We start from the raw sequence: 21558 nt of genomic DNA, 5'->3' as shown, positions 1-21558 counted from the left end.
GTCATCACCATACTGGCGTATCACCCGGCGTGATGGTATGGGGTGCCACTGGTTACACGTCTCGGTCACCTCTTGTTCGCATTGACGGCTCTTTGATCAGTCGACGTAACATTTCAGATGTTGTACGACCCATGGCTTTACCCTTCATTCGATCCCTGTGAAACTCTACATTTCAGCAGGATAATGCACGACCGCATGTTGCAGGTCCTGTACAGGCCTTTCTGGATACAGAAAATGTTCGACTTCTGCCCTGACCAGCACATTCTCCAGATCTCTCACCAACTGAAAACATCTGGTCAACGGTGGCCGAGCAACTGGCTCATCACAATACGCCAGTCACTACTCTTGATGAACTGTGGTATCGTGTTGAAGCTGCATGGGCAGCTGTACCTGTACACGCCATCCAAGCTCTGTTTGACTCAATGCCCAGGCGTATCAAGGCCGTTATTACGGCCAGAAGTAGTTGTTCTGGGTACTGATTTCTCAGGATCTATGCACCCAAATTCTGTGAAAATGTAATCACATGTCAGTTCTAGTATAATACATTTGTCCGATGAGTACCCGTTTATCATCTGCATTTCTTCTTGGTGTAGCAATTTTAATGGCCAGTAGTGCAGTATCAAGATAGCAGTGCTGTAGCATTGTTATAGGCTATGAAGTGGTTCTGGAGAAACAACTGAATTTCATCTGGAGTTAACAGCAGCACAGGCCTTGTTATAAGGCATTTCATGACTTCAGGAGTCAGTTGTTTTAATTTTCTCTGAGGATAAAAGTGTAGAAGTGTTAAGTCTGGTGGGTATACAGACCATTTTCAGCTCCCTAAACAATCATTTCAATGATCTCCAAAGTTGTCTTAAGAGGGTCTGTCATTACATGTGCAGAATGGGACATCCGTTCATGTTGGTACCACACCACACTGATGTCCAATGGGATGTATTGCAATAACTGTGGCAACAGCATGTCTTAGGAACTCAAGATACTTGAGTGTATTTAGATTCCCATCAATAACACAGTGACCAATGATGCAGGTTTTGAAAAAAAACATGCACCAAACATTGATAGAATAAGAGTGTTGATTCTATCCACTTCTATGAGTCGGTGTGGATTTTCAGCTGACGATTAGTGAACATTGCGAAGATTGATTTGCCCAGGATTTGTAAACAATATTTCTTCCTTAAACAAAATTTTGCATAGATTTGACACATCACTTTGCACTTTCATAGATAATATTTGGAGAAATGTAAATAAGCTTGGGCGTCATTGACATGAAGCTGTAGGTGCAGTGAAATGTGAAGAGGATGTAATGTGCTGGAATGTTGTAGTCACAGAACACTCATTTGGTTGACCACTCTCATACTTCTGAGATGCCTTTTAGTGACATTTGAATTGTATGTTAATGATGTTAAAATGTTCATTTCATTTCTTTCAATACTTGCTCTTCTTCTTCCTTGGTGCATTTCATTCTCCACACTTCCCATTTCTAGAAATTTTTTTATAATGTTTGCAAAGACAGACTGAGTGCTTAGCATGATCTGGAAACTCTTCAGTATACAATCACTGTGCTGCTCTAATAGTTTGGTGAAGTTTGCTATAAACGATATTACTTTTTTCTTCTTTTGTATACATTGTAAACGTCTTCACAGTTTCACGAGCAAGTTACCTGATTGCTACAACATCCAATCTCTCGTCACTCTTCAAAGAGAGGTCAGAATCAGAATCAATCTCCATTTGCTATCTCCTTCAAGTACTTGCCACAGCTCTGGACACAGGTACAGTTTTTTAATTCTTCTGCCTTTGGTCTACGTTTTTTCTCAGAAATCAGTTTACTGTATTCTTATGAGGATATTACCTGTGGAAATTGGTATATCAGAATATGCTTGATCACAGATTTGTCAGTTTTATTTATTCTCTGAAGGAGTAAATTCTAAAAACTTGCTGAAGATTCACTCAATGAGAGGTTACACTAATTCTTCAAGAACCGTTTGCTTCAACTTCGCCTCCATCACAGAAAGGCAACATGGCTGGCATATTTAGAAATGTTGTGAACTGGCTCAGTGACATTTAAGGGTTCATTAACTTCTTTGATGGCTGAAGCAATATCTTCTTCAGTGTACGGGCTTTTTTTTTCTTATACGAAGGTGCCACAGTAATCCTGTTGTATCTCAACTTGCTCCAATTTTATATTATACGATATACACAAAATATAAATTTAAGACCACAATATTTCATTCTACATTATATATGTCAAAATGTAACCTATACATACCTATAAAACAGATTCAGGATGAATAACACTAGAATTTTTTTCTCTGGGTATCACTTGAACAAGTCCATGTGTATCCACCATTACAATCCAGTACTCAACTTATGTCTTTAAAGCCTACCACAGTCTATACTTTTTGGTTCCCTAATGTCAACAACAGCAAGAAATACAGCAAAACAACTGCTCTATTGTTGCCAACAGTAGCAAGAAACACAAAGTTCAATGCACGAACAAAAAAATTTAGTGTATCACTTTTAGCAATCAACTCCATCGTATTTTGGAACAGAACATATCATATTATGGATTATATTGAATGCTTAATAATTATCTTCCTACAATAAATATGATGATAATGAATAATCTATCAGACGGGGCACAATTTTGTGTTTATGTAACACAAATTTATTGGATACAAAGTCAATATCTTTATAAACGTGGCAAACGTTCTGGAACTGTGTGCACATTTGTTTTCAGTCCAAAGGTGCTGCTTGTGAAAGTTATTTTCTAACTCAAAATGGAAGTGCATAACAGGAAAACAGCACCACCAGCTTTAGGATGCCTTACCTTACCTAATTTCCTCTAATTGCATAAAAAAAACATATGACGTCAAACATAAAGAACTTCATCTTTCGTGAAATGACTAACAATAAAGCTAAAGTCGGATCTACAGCCTGAGACACACAAATTTACAAACAAACAAAAATTTCAACCTCACAGGCGGTTACTTATGTGTTTGTAGATGGACTAGAGATAAGAAAGAACATCTTGTCGATCAGCCTACAAAAAATATTACACCAACAGTTCGTTTCAGTTACACAAGGTTTTCTTCTCAGCTATTGCTAAAGTATTAATACTAATCTCTGCTTTGCTGCAATTGACTAGTTAAAACATCTATACAGAATATGACCTATAATTTTTTCAACCAGATGAATAAACCATTCAAGGCACTGATCTTCTCTAACAGCATACGCCACAGCTCGCATGGAAATCTTTCAAACACATCAAATAATTACTTGACAGCAGGAAATGTAAGCATCAAGAACCAACACAGCCTCCGCACAGATATAAACATGTCACTGTTATTTATTTTATATTCTTCACAGTTCGACAACCAGCAGATATCTTTATACGAGAACTTCTATTAAAACAGAAAGAGTTCTAATGTAAAAACACACACACACACACACACACACACACACACACACACACACACACACAAAGGCATATCAACTGCATCTTTTAGTTCAGACCATTCCAAAGCATGCCCTATGGTGGCAAAAGAGCCCATGTCCACCCTTAAGCACATTCGTGGGCAAGAGCCAATAGTGTAGGCTACCCGCTAGATGGTCTGAATGCATGCGCATTGCCCATGTGTGGCCTGCTTGCCTACTGCCTGTGTTTGGTCAGTGTAGTACGACTGTTTACGCTATGGCCCGACTACAAGACTGCCTGCGCATCAGTTGTCTGCTCACCTATGCTCATGCCTGCCCAGCTGCTTCCTGGCAGGCAGACAAGCTGGAACAGCCTATCCTAGATGATGCATGTCAAAATCAAACTGGTACCAGGAAAGTGCCTCAAATATCGAAATATGTTTGTGTTCTTTTTGGTGTTGTTACCATTAATACTTCTTTTTCTCACCCTCACCACCACCACCACCACCACCACCACCACCACCACAAACACTATTCTGGAGCTCAGTTGCTGCAGTATGTTCAGTTCATGACAGTTATAAATGCGTTTGTTAGTCAGTGCTTATCTCAAGCAGTGACATGCTAACTCACCAAAGCCAGCCTCCTCGAACATCAAAGATTTAGTTGAAATTTTATGTGAACATTCACCCACATCTCCAATGAACAATGTTAAAGTTTAATGATTGTTGAAGTAATACTGACAAAGACAGAGTCACTTGTTTGACTACATGCACAACTTTGCGCATAGAGAGAGCGATTTTCTGGCAACTTTGAGCTGTTATTTCTCGGGCAATATTTTGTTGAAAGAAATAAGGCAATTTTGTGCACATTTGTGTGTTCTCTTAAGAATAATAATGAGAAGACCATCACTATTTACAAAAGTCTGCCAATGCTGAGGTAACTTTCAGATTCCGTAACTGTAGAAATCAGGTGGTTTTGAGGCAAAGAACTTGTTGAGCCATGCTCGGAGCATATTTTCATCCGGAAAGGAAGTTTTTTGAAGGTTGTTCAATAGAGAGTGGAAAAGGTGAAAATCTGAGGGCCCAAGATCAGGTGAATAAGGTGGGTGTGGAATGACTTCCCAAACCCACTCTTGTACACTGTTTTTCTTGTCAGTCTAGCTGAATATGGATGGGCGATATTGTGGAGTAGCATTACTTCATGCAGTCTTTCTGGTTGTTGTTCTTGGACTGTGTCTGCAAGACATCTCAGTTGTTAACAATAAATGTCACCAGTGACAGTTACACATTGGGGACGCAATTTGTAGTACACCACACTGTCGCTGTTCTACCAGATGCATAACATTTATCTTTTGTGGATGCACATAGGTCTTTTTACAGTGAGTTACTGCTTTGTTTGGACTCAACCATTCTTTTCTCTTCCTTCTGTTAACATAAAAACATCATTTCTCATCACCAGTAATGATACAGGATAGGAATAGTTGGTGTTGTTCAATTGATGACAAGCACACAGAGATGCACATACAGCCACCGCCCACTGATATTTGTGAATTTGGCACCCATACACCCGATCTTTGAACCTTCCCCATTGCACGCAAATGTCACACATTGTGGGAATGGTCACAATTCATCTCAACTACCAGTTCTCAAGTACAATGATGTAGATCATTGTGGAGTAATGTGTTTACATGATCTTTGTCAAACCCCAAAGGGTTTCTTGAATGTGGAGAGTCACAAATGTCAAAACGATCCTCCTCAAAATGAGAAAACCACTTCCTTGCTACGCTCTGTCCATTGGCATTATCCCCATACATGGCACAAGTGTTTCTGCCGGTCGCTGCCGCTGTTGTGCCTCTATTGAACTCAACCAGAAGAACGTCACTAATGTTCCTACTTCTCCACTTGCCATTCCACTTTCTAGCATCCACAGCTACACTCACTATCACCAAATGACAATATCTAAACTCAAATAGCAACAGTGAACTACAAATAAAAAATAATGGCATTAATAATAAATAAACGCAAAGCAACCGTCATACCAACGAGCAAAGCAAAAACGCTATGAAATTAATGCAACCACCTGCTACATCTCACGGACTAAACGTATGACGAATGTAAAACTTTGCATGTAGTAACCTAACCACACAAGGTTCTCAAATATAAAGTTTCATTTATGTACCTCTTTCCTATGCTGAATGAAAGAAGTGCAAATTGGAAGGTTTTGTAACGAGATCAAAAATGCATTATTTTTTATGTGATTTTGCAAAAATCTGTATTCTATAAAACTTTCCAAATTGGCCTCTTTAGAAAGACCATGGGCTTAAATGCCAAAAAACATGCGGAATAGGTCAGTAGCATACGGATGTGGAATATGAAATTTTATTCACTTATTATTTTTTTTAAATCTACAAATTTGTCAAAAAGATGACAATTTTGGGGAAACGGTGAAAATAGGGTATATTCGACACTTCTTTTACAAATACCATTTTCTATTAAGGCTTTAAACCTAGTAAACCAGTCTCATTTGAAACGTGTTTTTAGCACTCCGAGAACTGTGGGTTTAATTTCCAACATGGGCTATCAAATACTACACACACTGAAGCAAACTAGCCAGGAAAGTCACACTGTGAATAAAGTTTTAAATTGGAAAATCTTATATTACTATGTTGTTGTGACGAAAGTTTCATGTTTATCATGCCTTTAATCAACAAGATGTAAGAAGCCAAATTTAAAACTTTATTCGCAATGTGACTTTCCTAGCTAGTTTGCTTCAGTGTGTGTAGTATTGATAGCTCGTGTTGCAAATTAACCCACTGTTCTGGGAGCGTTTAATATACGTTGTTTCGAATGAGACTGGTTTACTGGGTTTGAAGCTTTACTAGAAAATGGTATTTGTAAAAGAAGTGTCGAATATACCCTATTTTCAGCGTTTCCTGAAATTGTTCCGTTTTTAACAAATCTGTCGATTCTTGGAAAACAGTGGGTGAATGAAATTTTGTATTCCACAACCTTGTGCTACCGACCTATTGTGCATTAAGTATCATGTTCAGCATGCTCCATAGTTTACATTTTTTCATGCTGCCGTTTCTGCTCCCAGCTTTGATTCAAATTATCTGGCATTGTTAGTTTGCGTTGGGCAATCAAATATACCGTTTTTGGTGGTTACAACCATGGTTTTTCTAATGAACCCTGTTTGAAAAGTTTTACAGAACACTGTTTTTTGCAAAATCTATTCAAACATATAAATTAAACTTTATACTTCAGAACCTTGTGTGCTTAGGTTACTACATGACACGTTTCACAGTCATCATACCTTTAGTCCCCGAGATATAGGAAACCAAACATCAAAATGTTTTTGGGTGCCTTTTTTTTTTTTTGGGTGTTTTTGTTCAAAATTATCTGACTGTATATGTTTCATAAAATTCTTTTCATTACTATTCTTAAGAGATAGCATAAAGTTGTACAAGACAGCCAAATTTAATTTCTTTCAACAAAATATTAACCTAGATATTTAACAGCTCTAGGTCACCAGAAATTCACGCTCTCACTGCGTAGAGTCATGCACAAGTCAAACAAGTGACTACCTTAGTCAGTATTACTTTGATGAATGTTAAACTTTACCAATTTGCAATCAGGAATGTGTGAATGTTCACATAAAATTTCATCAAAATCCATGATGGTCGAGCAGGAAAATGTTCCAGAATATGGCAATTTGACATGGAATGATCCAAGTGCATTATGTAAGAAAATTTGCATGCAGTACTATACACAGTTAAAGTTATCCTCCACGGCCAAATTACAGCTTCGATTAAAAGCACACTTGATTCCATTCCATTAACAATCACAAATATCAATTTTCAAGGACATGCACATTCATTACTTGATCAAAAATATACTACTTCATGATATTTGGTAAAAAAACAGTATAAAAGTCAAATTCAAGTTTTAACTTACGGTTTTGACTGTTTTCTCTGGGAACCAAGTTGCTTCTTTTTCAGGTATCTGTACTTTGTAACATATGCATCAACAAGTGCACTTATTTTCTTTGGATTGATTTCCCCAGATCTGTTATGACATATCTGAAACAAAATATATAAATTCAGTATCATGTCATTTTCCAGTCCTTCACACTTAAAAGTTAAAAATACTCAAGATCTTTGTCTTTTTCTGTTTGTTCAATGGCAACCATCTATCAAGCACAAATTAAATCCATACATGACCTTTAGATATTGTATTTGTAGGCCAAAGTCCCTACAGTATCAATGATTCAAACTCAATTTTTGAATTTAATGATGCCATAGCAGATTTTCCGATTTGTATCTACATTCAGTACTGCACAATATACTAATAGATTTAGCAGGTATTAAGACTGCGACTGAGCAACCAATTGAGAAAATTTTGTCTAGACTGCTGAAAAAGTCTTTATGCAAGGGATATCAACAGCAAACAATTCCAAAATTTTCATTTTATGACACAGGTTCTATTTTAGTTGTAGCATAGTTATATTGGCTGATGAATCTAGCTGTTGTTAGACTATGACAATGATTAATAAATCGTCTAAACGTTTCAATTTAATCACACACTTACAATGCGGGAATAAAAATTGTGTTAAAGGGATCATACATGGATGAAAGCGTAGAGTGTATGTAAGAGAAACTGATTAACAAAGATCAGGCAGCTCAAAACTATGATGTTGTTGATGTTATCTTGCAGCAAGATTTCAACAGATGTGAAATTTACTTCAATCATAGGGTCTTCATTCTAATGAGGTAACCAGAAGATTAGTTTATGATATAAAACTGTTTTAAATTCAAACAAGTAATTTATAAAGTCAAATGAAATACAATTAAGAAACAATGCAATACAATGCAGTACAATGAGAATTCACGACACTTATTCATGTCCGCCAGTTTTACTAGACAAAATTAATTGCAACTGAAGCAGAAACATATTAATTCTTATGAATATGTATAAAACTTATTCCAAAATTACCAATGCTGCCAGTGAAACGACACATTTTTGTTTGTTTACTTCAATAGCAATAATTCCACACAACCAGCATTTGGTTTTATCTTTACATTGATTACTGTCTTTCTTTTGCAGTGTCCTTGAAAGTTCTTTGCAGCAAAACTTACTTATATATGTTAAAAGAGGGAGCCACAGAGGTCTTTCCCTGTTTAAAGAGATTAGTCTGTCAGTAAAACACTGGTTTTTGATATGATCTATGAGGGTTGGAATTTTAATAGTGGCAACTATTTATTTAAAGCTCATACAAAACTTATGTGTGTTTCAAAGTTTTACTGACTTTCAAAGTAGTCACCAGCATTGTGTGTAACCCACTGCCAGCAATGTGGGAGTCATAGGATACTCTTAGAAGTGCCAATTGTGTTGACAGTTCGAGCGGCGTGGTCTATTGCCCGACAAATTTGCAGCACTTCTGAAGCAAATGCCATGAAGTGTTTCCTTCAGTTTAGAAATCGAGTTGAACTCACAAGGGCTTAGGTCAGGGGAGTGCAGTAGGTGGTATAGCACTTAGCAGCTCCATCAGTCAAACAAATCAGTAACAGCTTGCACTGTATGTGCTTGAGCATTGTCCTGCAAAATGATGGTCAGGTCCTGCAGAAAATGTATCACTTCTGTCTCTAAGCTGGTCGTATGTTGTGTCTGAAAAATAAACAGCATAGAGACAGAAGTGATACACTTTCTGCAGGACCTGACCATCATTCTGCAGGACAATGCTCAAGCACATACAGTGCAAGCTGTTACTGATTTGTTTGACTGATCAGGCTGCTAAGTGCTATACCACCTACGGTGCTCCCCTGACGTAAGCCCTCGTAAGTTCAACTCGATTTTTAAACTGAAGTAAACACTTCACGGCATTCGCTTCAGAACTGCTACAAATTCGTCGGGCAATAGACCGTGCCACTCGAACTGTCAACACAACTGGCACTGCTAAGAGTATCCTACGACTTCTACATTGCTGGCAATGGGTTATACACAATGCTGATGACTACTCTGAAGGTCAGTAAAACTCTGAAACACGTATCTATTTTGTACAAGCTGTAAATAAATAGTTGCCACTATTAAAGTTCCAACCCTTGTATAACAACAATTTTCTACATCTGTTAATTTCATTTGTCTACTACAGTTACAATCGTGTCTTATCATTAGGTGGAGTTTGTTATGTTTCACATTTTATATTGTATTTGTGGTGAGCACATACATCATACACTGATGAGCCAAAACATTATGACCACTGTTGGCCTCGATGTTGGATCCTATCTGGTGGTATTTTGGCACATGATGCAGTAATAAAAGTATGCAAGTGGAGCAGACACAAGCAGATATGGGCTGCAAATAGGAAAATCCATTGAGATAAGTGACTTTGGCAAAGGCCAGATTATCACCACACAGAGCCTGTGAAGAAGTATCTTGAAAACAGCAAAGCTGTTTGAATGTTCACATGCTACTGTTGTGAGCATCTACGGAAAGAGGTAGAAGGACTGTGAAACTGTCACTGGGCACTAAATGGTTGGACATCCACGACTTTTCACAGGATGCAGGTTTTGGAGGCTTGTCTGCTCTGTAAAGTAAGATAGGTGGTGAGATGTGGCATCTCTGGATACAGAGCACAATGCTGTTGCATGCAGAAGTGTTTCAGAGTACACTGTTCACTGTACATGGTTGAACACATAGCTCCACAGCAGAACATCCCCACATGTTGACCCAATCACATCTTCAATTACAACTGCAGTGGGCACAGGACCATTGGGATTTGACTGTTGATCAACAGAAACGTGCTGGCTCTTTGGGAGAATCCCACTGAATCACATTTCTGCTGCACTATGTCAATGGTCATCTCCACAAATGCCATTATCGAGGTGAAGGGCGGCTCAAAATGTGCAGGGTGCCATGGACATAGGTTGCTGGGAGCAGTATTATGCTGTGGGAGACATTCTCCTGTGCCTGCATAGGACCTGCGGTAGTAATCAAACATACGCTGACTGCTGCGAACCACCTGCATCCCTTCATGCTTGATGTCTTCCTTGATGGTGGGGTCATCTTTCAGCAGTATAATTGTCTGTGTCTTGGAGCCAGAACCATGCTGAAAAGGTTTAAGGAGTATTATAGTGGACTCACATTGATGTCCCAATGACAAAATTTGCCTGACGTAAATCCTGTGGAACCCATCTAGGTCGCTATCGAGTGCCAACACCCTGTACGCAGATCAGCAGCCAATTACTTACGTGTTACATGACCTGTGCACCGACATCTAATGCCACATACATCCACAAACCTACCAAGAAACCCTCGGCTCCCTGAAACGCAAAGTCAGTGATGTGTTTTGTTCCAAAGACAGACAAACAAGCTATTAAGCAGGTGATCTTAATGATGTGCTTCATTGGTGTATTTTTGGCACCATAAAGAAAAAGGAAGGTCAGGTGTCATCTTCCACTTGTGGTGAAATATTATTGTTAATTACTGTAGTGCATTTAAATGAGTGGCTCAGTGGATGAATGTCAGACTACAAATCTACAGGTCTAGGGTTCTATTGCTACTTGTCCCAATGATTTTTCTTTCTGTTACTTCTAACTTCTTTCAGTTCTGGCAATGATATGAAACCCCCCCCCCCCCCCCACACACACACACACACACACACAAGCTGCACTGCAGTTTTAGAGTCCATGATGATCTGCAGATCCCCAATAACTGATTGAGTGAATCAATTCAAAGGTCAGGGGAAGGCAATGGCACAACACCTCCAATAGGACCAGACTAAATGTGTTTATCATCATACATTCCAGACTAATAATATTCCGCAGCTGTTATACATGTTAGCTGTTGCATCAAAGATTTTAAATCCAATTAGAGATAGCAGGCAAAACAAGTAGCAATGACTACACATTCACCAACAACTTTTAATGCAACATGCAGGGACATGAATGGTTACGCAAAATGTTCAGTGTGCCATAAAATACTAAACAGCAGTAGTAAATTCACTTTAGATCATTATTGTGCAGAAAATCATGTGGCAGATTTGATAAATATGTCTGTGGTGAAATGAAGGCAATAGCTACTGACCTATAAGACAGTTTGTCAAAACATTATCACTTAAACTGATAAAATTATTTGTAATTGACAGCAGTAGTATGAAAGAAATCCACTTTTGTTTGAATAAAAATTGTGACTTTAGGTTGGAAAACTTGCATTACTGGTATGATTTCATTAAAAAATGCTTCTTTATTTGCTGGACACAGGTCACCTAGGAGAAGACTGGTGTGAGAATCAGATACATTTTTTGTAAGCTCACTGTCATTTTGAATTCTATTGTTAACAGCTGTAATGTACTTAAATGACAAGTTACTACATGTAGAAGAATAACTAACAACAAATATCACAAACAGCATTTCTCTTTCTCTCTTTCTCTCTCTCTCTCTCTCTCTCTCTCTCTCTCTCTCTCTCTAACCAACCCTTTGAACTTACTGCCACATCACAGGAGGTAGTTTTTTTGGTCTGGTTTTGAGAAAACATTAGTTGGGAGTATGAAAGCAAACTGAAGAATTTTGACGTGCATGTTTGCCCTGTACACTGCACAATTCAACAGAAAAATTTATTTGGTTTCTCACTTGCTGAATATAATGAATGCTATGCAAGCAAAAGAATATAATCCATCAGCATATCAATGAATTTCTGGATGACATCAGCTGCAAAATTTGGGAATGATAAAATCAACTTCTGCAGATTTTTGAGAGTATACAGACATTATAAGAAAGTTATGCACTGAACTTGAAACAAGTTTGCTGATGTGCATCATCCAGTTTCATTCACTAATTTCTCAGGTTCTATATGGCCATTTGAGCAAAAGCCATGTAATAAAGAAATGAGTCAATACATAACTCACTGAAGGCTGACAAAAACTTAAAAATTACCTCAAAACACAATATTTCTGATAGTATATACAAATAAATAACGCACAGTATAAAATTGTAAACTACTGTGATAAACTCCTGTGTGGAATAAAATGAATGTGCCTCAAAAAAGCCTTTCAACTTAAATTCGAATAGCTGGATGTATTAGCCACATATTAAAGTTCTGCTGGAATCCTACTGATAATGGAACCTGCAGGATAGTGCACAACTTTCTCCACGACGATTAAGGACGTGTTAATGAAGTGAAAATAATTTTTCTGTCAACTCTTTGTTGAGTGAATTCTGCAGTTAATATTATCAAAAACAAATACCATATGAGAGTACACACACACACACACACACACACACACACACACACACACACACACACACTGGTTGTTATATTGCTATCATGAAAATTCAGAATGGCCTGAATGTTCCGAATCTTGCTTCCCTGGGTTAAAAATATTCATTGTGGAAGCACAGTGCTTTATATAGTATATTATTGGAGATAATAGAATGACAATAAGCTTTTAGATTTCAATGTCAGTGACAGTGCAGATTATTCTCATCATTATAGACCACAGTACTAAGTTTCTACAAGAGATACTGAATGTGATACAGCCAAGAAAATTTTCACATTTATTTTCTGTCAAAATTAAAATGACTGACATTACTGATTATTTGGTCATCCAGTGACACTAAAATTTTGCTTGTACAGAGTTGTGTGCCAGAAACCGTATACACTGTGGGTCTTGTCACAGTTGGGAAATAACCTGTTCTCTAGGAGCCAGGAGCTGACAATACCCATTACTAGATATTTTTTAAAATTTATCTGTAATTTTTGTGAGTATACACTGACAGAAAAAAGACTTAGCACCAAAAAATAATTAACATAACAAAGTCAAAATTCTACAGTGATAGTATCAACAAACTGGTCTCACTGGGAGAAATGTGTTCGTCGCCAGGATGACTATGTTGAGATATAAATACATAGACACAAAGAATGAAGCTGTAGAATGTTAATAACATTTGTTTTATTTAAAAAGCTTAAGATTTTTCACATAAAAAAATTCAGAGGCACTACTTTTCAGCATCCACTCGTAAAACATAGTTTCAGCTTTTTTGCTGCCTAATTCCACCCCCAACCACTTCCACCAAATGTTATTGTATTCATGATATTATGATAATGTACGCTGACCAATTACTGGATGAGTAGCAGTTGTGAACAAAGCTTACAGTGATATGTCTCGGTATAGGTAGATCGAGTAAGTTTTTTTTAAGACGGATGTCACTGTGAAAGATTTTGTTACTACAACGCTCCAGCACATTGGCCAAGAAACTGGATTGATTGTTTACCAGATTTCAAACCTCTGGAGCATCTCCTGATCTTCTCTTTTTGTCCACAGTTGAGGACTGATATATACAGAAATACAGGTCAGGTGCATGCTCAAGATAAAATACTGTGACAGTACAATATTAGGGCCAAATGTAAAGTCCTCTAGGCCCAGGAGTTATCACAGAAATTCCATTCTCAGTTGCAGTCATGGAGCTGATCTCGTAAGATCATACAAACAACAACACAACAGTGCTACCTACTCTAGCACTCTTTAACATGTCCCAAGAAGTCTGCCTGTGTCAACATTGAGCACTAACATGGATTGAACGAAATAGGGAAGGAATTAGTAATCACCAGGGACATGAAAAATTTGCATTTAGATAAATGCGAATACAGATGCAAATTGTCTCAAACTGAAAAAATCCGAAATTACCTAAGAAATACCATTTCGTAGTCATTTCATAGTGAATTGTATCCAGATGAACTACTTTATCAGAGATAGTTTGAAATTACTTTATTTTCATGATACAAATATCAAAACTGTATTGTACGACATATGGTGATGTTTAATTTAGAAAGATAATGTTTGTAAAATAATAATAATAATAATAATAATAATAATAATAATATTGCATGAATATAACAAGGTATCAGTGTGCTAGATATGAAATGGTGCCATGCCAATTGTGGGGTTTTGAACAGTTTGTGTGATACAGTCTGTATATAAGTATAATGTAACCAGTTTTGGGCAACTACTATTGCACATCTGGTGTAGCCCAATTTGGAAAGATGATGTGCATAAAAATGGGTTTGCAAAATAACAAGTGACAAATGGTTCAAATGGCTCTAAGCACTATGGGACTCAACATCTGAGGTCATCAGTCCCCTAGACTTAGAACTACGTAAACCTAACTAACCTAAGGACATCACACACATCCACGCCCGAGGCAGGATTCGAACTTGCGACCATAGCAGCAGTGCGGTTCTGGACTGAAGCACCTAGAACCGTTCGGCCACAGTGGCCGGCTCAAGTGACAAATGCAACAATGTTATGAATACACCCAATACTCCGGTGCCAAGCCAATTCTGGATAGTAGAATGGTATGTATGGCCAATCAAAGCAAATGCCAGTGGCCTATGGGTACCCCAGAGTGAGAACGCTGCCCCCAAAATGCTCCTCCAGAACATCAAACAGTCTACTGCTTCTATGGGGTCGAGCTCCATCTTGCATGAATCACATCTTGTCGAAGTCAGTGTCACTTTCGATAATGGGGATGAAATCATCTTCCAAAACCTCCGCATACAGTTCAGTAGTCACCGTGCCATCAAGGAATATTGCACCAATTATTCCGTGAGACGACATTGCACACCACACAGTCACCCATTGAGGGTGAAGAGACTTCTCGATTGCAAAATATGGATTCTCAGTCCCCCAAGTCGGCCAATTTTGCTTACTGATGAACACATTCCAATGAAAGTGGGCTTCATTGCTAAACCAAACCATATTCACATCAAAGTCCTCTTTGTCAATTCTGTGGACAATAGCGTTGGCGAAACACAACCACTGTTCCATGGCCCTGGGGCTTACTGACTGATGGATTTGAATTTTGTACGGGAAGACATGCAGTTCTTCAACAAAAATTTGTTGCAGTGTCTCCCGGTTGACCTCCACCTGTTGTGCAGCTTGTCTGGCCGATTTCCTGCGTCTGGTTTGAAACACAGCACGTCTTCTCGATATTTTCAGACATTTTCACCAGTTTTAGACAACTGTCGTCACGAACACTATCGTCATGAACACTGTCATCACGAACACCGCCCATTCTCTCAAACTTGCAAATCAAATTCTTGATTGTTAGCACACTTGGACCTGATGTCTTCAGCTTGAACTCTTTCGCAAACTTCTTTTGCGTTGCAGTTGGGCTGTTCTTGCACAGTAGACCTTCACAAGCGCTATACACTAAGGCATGCTGCACCGTGATATTTTCATGTGCAAACGGCTGACAACAAGGCACATGTGCATACTAATTCCCATCATGCCCCATGGCCAACCATAAGCTGTTGGAAGTTTTTGCAAAAGCAAATATTCCCTTCTAAAAGCTCTCAAATCACCACTTTTTTTTTAACAGTCAATTTAAATAAAAGCTTCTTCAGACACAAAGTGTGATAATCTTTTAAGAGTGTGCATCTAATCATTTACAAGTAAAAAAAAATTACAATTTGCCAAAAACAGATGAGAATTTCACCAAAAATGGATGTTACATTTTCAGGTCGCTAGTAATCACTGATTTAATGAAACCATACTGGCATTCACCTATAGCGTTATGGTAAACCAAAAATAACCGAAATCTAGAGTGCCAGATGGAGCTGTTAAATCTGTTACACCAAAATGTGAAAGTCAATCTTTTAACAAGTGTGTCACCTCACTCTGTAGGAGACTGTAGGTGCTCAAAACAAATAAATATTTCCAGTGTTTCACTAAAAAGCCTCTCAGTTTTATAACACAATTTTATATGTTTGAGGCTGTTGTTTTTATTCAGTGGAAATGACAAGCTACACAGCAAAGTTCCCACTACAGTGTTTAATATGTTCTTTGGTTAGAGATCACATAATTATAATCCTTGAAATACCCGGTATATTAATATACACATTATTAAAACAAAACTGATGTAATACTGTGCAATGAAACTGTAACCTACAGAATATAGCAAAATAACAATTGACACAAAACTAAAAGTCATGATGGTTCCATATATGCATAGAAATTCTCTTAAACTATATAAAAGTTCAAATACAACATTTCCTCCCCAGTTAATTTGAGGACGGACTGTAGTGAACCGCATTTTAAGGCATTCTTGTTGATCTCTTAAGTTCAGTAGGTGGCCCCTCAATCTCTGTGTTTTCTGTTTCTATATCAGTATCTCATAGTCTTGTGTTTCGTATTGCTGACTCTTGATCAAGGGGTCCTAGCCGGGTAGGGGATTTTCTCCTCAGGTGTGTGTGTGTGTGTGTGTGTGTGTGTGTGTGTGTGTGTGTGTGTGTGTGTGTGCGTGGACGTGTGTGTGTGTGTGCGTGGACGCGCGCGCGCTCATTATCATTTCATCATCACTGATGCACAAGTTGCTGAAGTGGCATCAAATGAAGAGATTTGAACCAAGCTGCTGGACTCCCCACAAGGGGACTCTCAGCCAAATAGGGTATATGTACATTTCATTTCTGGTTCAGTCTGTAAAGTATCCTATGCCCATTTTCTTCCTGTTCTATTGCTGGTTCAGGATGCAGTCAAATTAAGTACCATTCATCTTCAGTTCTGCGTTGCCCGCTATTCTTCCAGATGTTGCATTTTAAGAGTTGGTTTTGATGCGTTTTGTCAGTTCCATGTGGCTCTTTCACACTGCTCACAAGTGTATCATCCACGATGATACACTTGACAAACTGAGTAATTTTTGGCATACACCTGATCATCAACCTGGAACTTTAAACTCTTCTTTGACTTTGCCCCCTCTTTTGATGGAACAATCAGTAAAAAGTGATCCTGGGCTGATGATCACATAGCAGTTCAGCAGGTGATTTTCCAGTTATCGAATTTGGCATTGGGTGATAAGTAATCAGAATTTTCTGTAGAGAATCTTGCTTGTTCTCTGCTCCCCAGTTAGTCTTCTTCAATAACGGATGCTTTCCACAATGGTCCAGCATAATCAATGTGAATTATTTCCCATTTTCTATTCCTTGGAGCCAGTTTTGCAAATCTTTTTTGGGGTTTGTTTTTGCCACTTGATAAGGCTCACATTGTGTGTCATTTATTTCATTCTCACATTCCTCCCTCTAAGATGGAGGAATCAACAGGTACAGTTCTATACTGGATGAAAAGAAACCACATTTTCCAAATAAAATTTTCAACCACAGTAATACTGTGGCTCTTTAGTCACTAAAACATAAAACAGTTAACAGTACAACCAATTTGACTAAGTTCAGATGCAATCTGCAGTGACAAATGCTAAAGCGTGATCAAATTTCAAGAGAGTTCAGGTCATCGAGCGGTAGAGTACATTAGTGCTGTAGTCACTCTTTCACAGACTGTTTCTGCTTCATGTGTCTCACAAGCGTTTTTTCAGTGGTGACAATACACTATCCATTTTTCAGTGGTAACAATACACTATCCACATAAATTTGGAAAATCAACTATATATGGGATAATTCTTCAATCATGTAAAGGTATCTGGATGAAATCAAAAGACATTGCAATGCTAATACCAAATGAAGAAAAATGGATTGATATATCTCATGGATTTGAATGGTATGCAATATTTCCTAATTGCATTGGAGCTTTAGATGATAATTACGCCAGAATACAAAACCTAGAAAATTTAAGGTGTTATAAATATTTTTTTTTTCCTCTTTGTGACTGCCTATCACTTTATTTGTGGGGGCATTCAGGCTTATGGAAAACAAAGCGACTCATGAATTTTCATAAATACCATTCTATATGAAAAACACATCGGAAAATTTTAGGATATCTACATCTACAGTTATACTCCACAAGCCACCCAACGGTGTGTGGCAGAAGGCACATTACGTGCCACTGTCATTACCTCCCTGTCCTGTTCAGTCGCATATGGTTTGCGGGAAGAACGACTGCCGGAAAGAATGTAGACGTCTCTCCATTGAGAACAACATGCTGTGTTCTGTTTGCTAAAAACTCTTCAATCCAGCCACACAGCTGGTCTGATATTCCGTAGGTTCTTACTTTGTTTATCAGGCGACAGTGCGGAACTGTATCGAAAGCTTTCCGGAAGTCAAGGAAAATGGCATCTACCTGGGAGCCTGTATCTAATATTTTCTGGGTCTCATGAACAAATAAAGCGAGTTGGGTCTCACAAGATTGATGTTTCCGGAATCCATGTTGATTCCTACAGAGTAGACTCTGGGTTTCCAGAAATGACATTATACACGAGCAAAAAACATGTTCTAAAATTCTACAACAGATTGATGTCAGAGATATAGGCCTTTAGTTTTGTGCATCGGCTCGATGACCCTCTTGAAAACTGGAACTACCTGTGCTATTTCCAATCATTTGGAACCTTCCGTTCCTCTAGGGACTTGCGGTACACAGCTATTAGAAGGGGGCAAGTTCTTTTGCGTACTCTGTGTAGAATCGAATTGGTATCCTGTCAGGTCCAGTGGACTTTCCTCTGTTGAGTGATTTCAGTTTCTTTTCTATTCCTTGGACACTTATTTTGATGTCAGCCATTTTTTCGTTTATGGGAGGATTTAGAAAAGGAACTGCAGTGCACTTCTTTACATCATCACTGATGAAGCATTTGGGTTGATGGAAAATTTATCAAAACCCTATAGCAAAAAGCAGCTGACTTATGAAAAGAAAGATATTTAACTATTGGCTGACTTTAGCACCCCTGTGTGTTGGTTTATTTTTGATATAGCGCGTAATAAGTGGAGAATACTACCCATTGCCCTTTACGTGTCAGGGCAGATTGCGACGAACAACTTGTGAAAGTGACTGCAGTACTTAACAACTATGTTGGCATGAGTGATGGATTTAAATACAAACACTTCTTGGAAGAAAATCTCACAGGTATAAATGACACTCACGATGGCTGAGCCACTTCATCAGTGGATAATGTTCCGGCTAAATTTACCAACATTTTTTTTTTAATGAAGGTAGAATTGAACATGCAGACCATATGATATGAACAGAAGTGTACTTGTTAACAATATAGTTTCTCTTACCTATATTTGTTTTCTTGAGTTATTTCCCTCACGAAAAATCAAAACCAATTCTTCCCAAGCTCACCATCGCAAAATGTTATTTCTGCACAATTCTGACACTACATTCCAACATGATGGTCTTTCTTATACTTGTCAATGCCGATGTTCTCACCTCCATTTCACTCATTTTTTGACAAAAATTGAAAATTCATCTGGTCATGACAGAAGCACATGAACCACTGAACAGCACATGGGTGCTACCCACCTTTCTAAACAGGCATCAATGAGTGTTCATCTGCATCTAGAGATTTCTTCCATGAATCCTGCATTAACGCATGTGCATATGATTGGTTGTTGTAAGTCAAATGTCAGATATCTAACTGTATGATTTGAAAATGTGCATCCGACTTCCATTGTGTGAACTTAGCCTTGTCTTTCAATGTTGTTGTTGTTATTATTATTCCTTCCCTGGGAACAAACATAAAATGAACTAAGTGATACCTAATATTTTATTCATGAAGGCTCTAGAGCAGCGGTGGCCAAATCACGGCCCGATGGCCATATGTGTCCTGTGGGGCGCTAATTTTTGGCCTGCAGCACTGTTTCATACGAAAGAAAAAATTAACTTTTATTTCACGTAAAACCTCCAAAAGAGAATTACATCAAGCATCTTTCATAAAATATCCTATTACAATAGGATTACAACAGGAATATCTCAGTTTATTGATTCAACTACCATTTGATTTTTGTCTATATTCCTGCTTGAAAAAAATCGCTATGTTGGATTTATTTTGAAAAGCTAGTGAGCCATCTTGAAGAAAATATAGTTCACCTCGGTGATATGCAACCAGCATTTAGCAGTACTATGGATTGCAGAACTGGATATATGAGTGAGACAAGTGCAAGACACAACCGATATATTTCATATTTAATTTTACAGCAAACTCACAACACTATTGGTCCTTCACATGTATACGTGGTTCACATTAGATCGCAATAGACCTTTCATCACTTCAGGTAAGTACAGCCAGTTTTTATCTCCTTTAAATTAATATGTGATGCTTGTCTTTAATTTCAGTTAGCTTACATTTATTTCATGTATTTACGTGTGGTGAGTATACACACTATTCTACATTTGCAATGGTTTCTGCCTCATTACGTTCTTTTCATTTTATTAGTACTAAATAAATAAATACTTAATTGTAATACTTTGTTTTCATTGATGATGTTTAAAGACTCCGCATTACAAAGGTAGAAAAGAGAAACTGCTAGTGCAACTTCACCCACCTTTCTGTCTCTCTTATTCACAGCAACTAATAATGTTGTTGACTTGAAATGTAGAATAGTTTTAAGAAACAATCATTAAAAAAATTGGAATGCGGACTGAGATTTTAAAGTAAGACTGCTAGGTTAAGTAAAGCACAATTTTTTTTATATGTATTTATGGTTCATGATGTTCAAAACTGAAATATCAATTTCCTAAAGCAATTGAACAGTATTCTCAAAAATTACCAAGAGAACAGACTATGAAGTTTCCCAAGTGCCTATAATACTCAAATGAAACACCGATAATTCGACAAACTGTGTAGCTTTGTGATATGATGCTAGTCTTACATCTGGAGGGCAAGGCTTCAATTCCCAGGTGGGTTGTATTTTTAAACATACGTGCATAGTTGATATATATTTTTTAACATAGTCACATGCTCTAAAAACACTCTTGTGAAGTGTGAAATACACAAAGTTTGGGGGAAAAAAGCAGCGCTCGAGACGTAATTCTTCGATTGCTAGTTTGAGTCTAGTTTCAGTCATTACTTTTTCAGTTTCTTTCCGTTCAGTTCGAATAACTATATAACATAAATATATGCTAATTAGCACATATTTAATTGTCATTTTTATGAAAAATACAGGTCTTTTTATTTCTAATTACATATCACACAGAAAAATCCAGTTTCCATTGTAGGTATAAATCCCTAATCAACGATCCTTTGCATAGAAGAAGAGAGCTGAAAAAAAGAAAAACATTTCAAATTAATTTTTTCCATCTACACGTACCCTACGCATCACGGTCATGCCAGTGGAACATGAACCTTTGTTTAAAAATTTACCACTACTGGGAATCGAAGACCACTCGTGACAGTTGGGCATCTTAGCACAGGCCCACATGGCCTATCAA

The 21558-nt window shown here is 37.8% G+C and overlaps 1 protein-coding gene across 3 annotated transcripts in view; it reads right to left on the bottom strand.

Annotated features, from left to right (window-relative positions):
- The window catches only part of LOC126470526 (serine/arginine repetitive matrix protein 2), a 293467-nt gene that overhangs the window by 123892 nt on the left and 148017 nt on the right, over window positions 1–21558 (bottom strand). For all 3 annotated transcript variants that reach the window (XR_007586229.1, XR_007586230.1, XM_050098445.1), the window contains one exon: window positions 7368–7492. Coding sequence is in view for 1 of the 3 variants with exons in the window: in XM_050098445.1 (XP_049954402.1) it covers window positions 7368–7492 (125 nt within the window). In the remaining 2 variants the exon portion in view is untranslated. The remainder of the gene's footprint in view (window positions 1–7367; window positions 7493–21558) is intronic.

This window comes from Schistocerca serialis, chromosome 3 (assembly GCF_023864345.2).
Source record: "Schistocerca serialis cubense isolate TAMUIC-IGC-003099 chromosome 3, iqSchSeri2.2, whole genome shotgun sequence".
Taxonomy (NCBI): Eukaryota; Metazoa; Arthropoda; class Insecta; order Orthoptera; family Acrididae; genus Schistocerca; species Schistocerca serialis.
The sequence above is the reverse complement of the archived record's forward strand: the minus strand, read 5'-3'. Positions and strand labels throughout refer to the sequence as shown.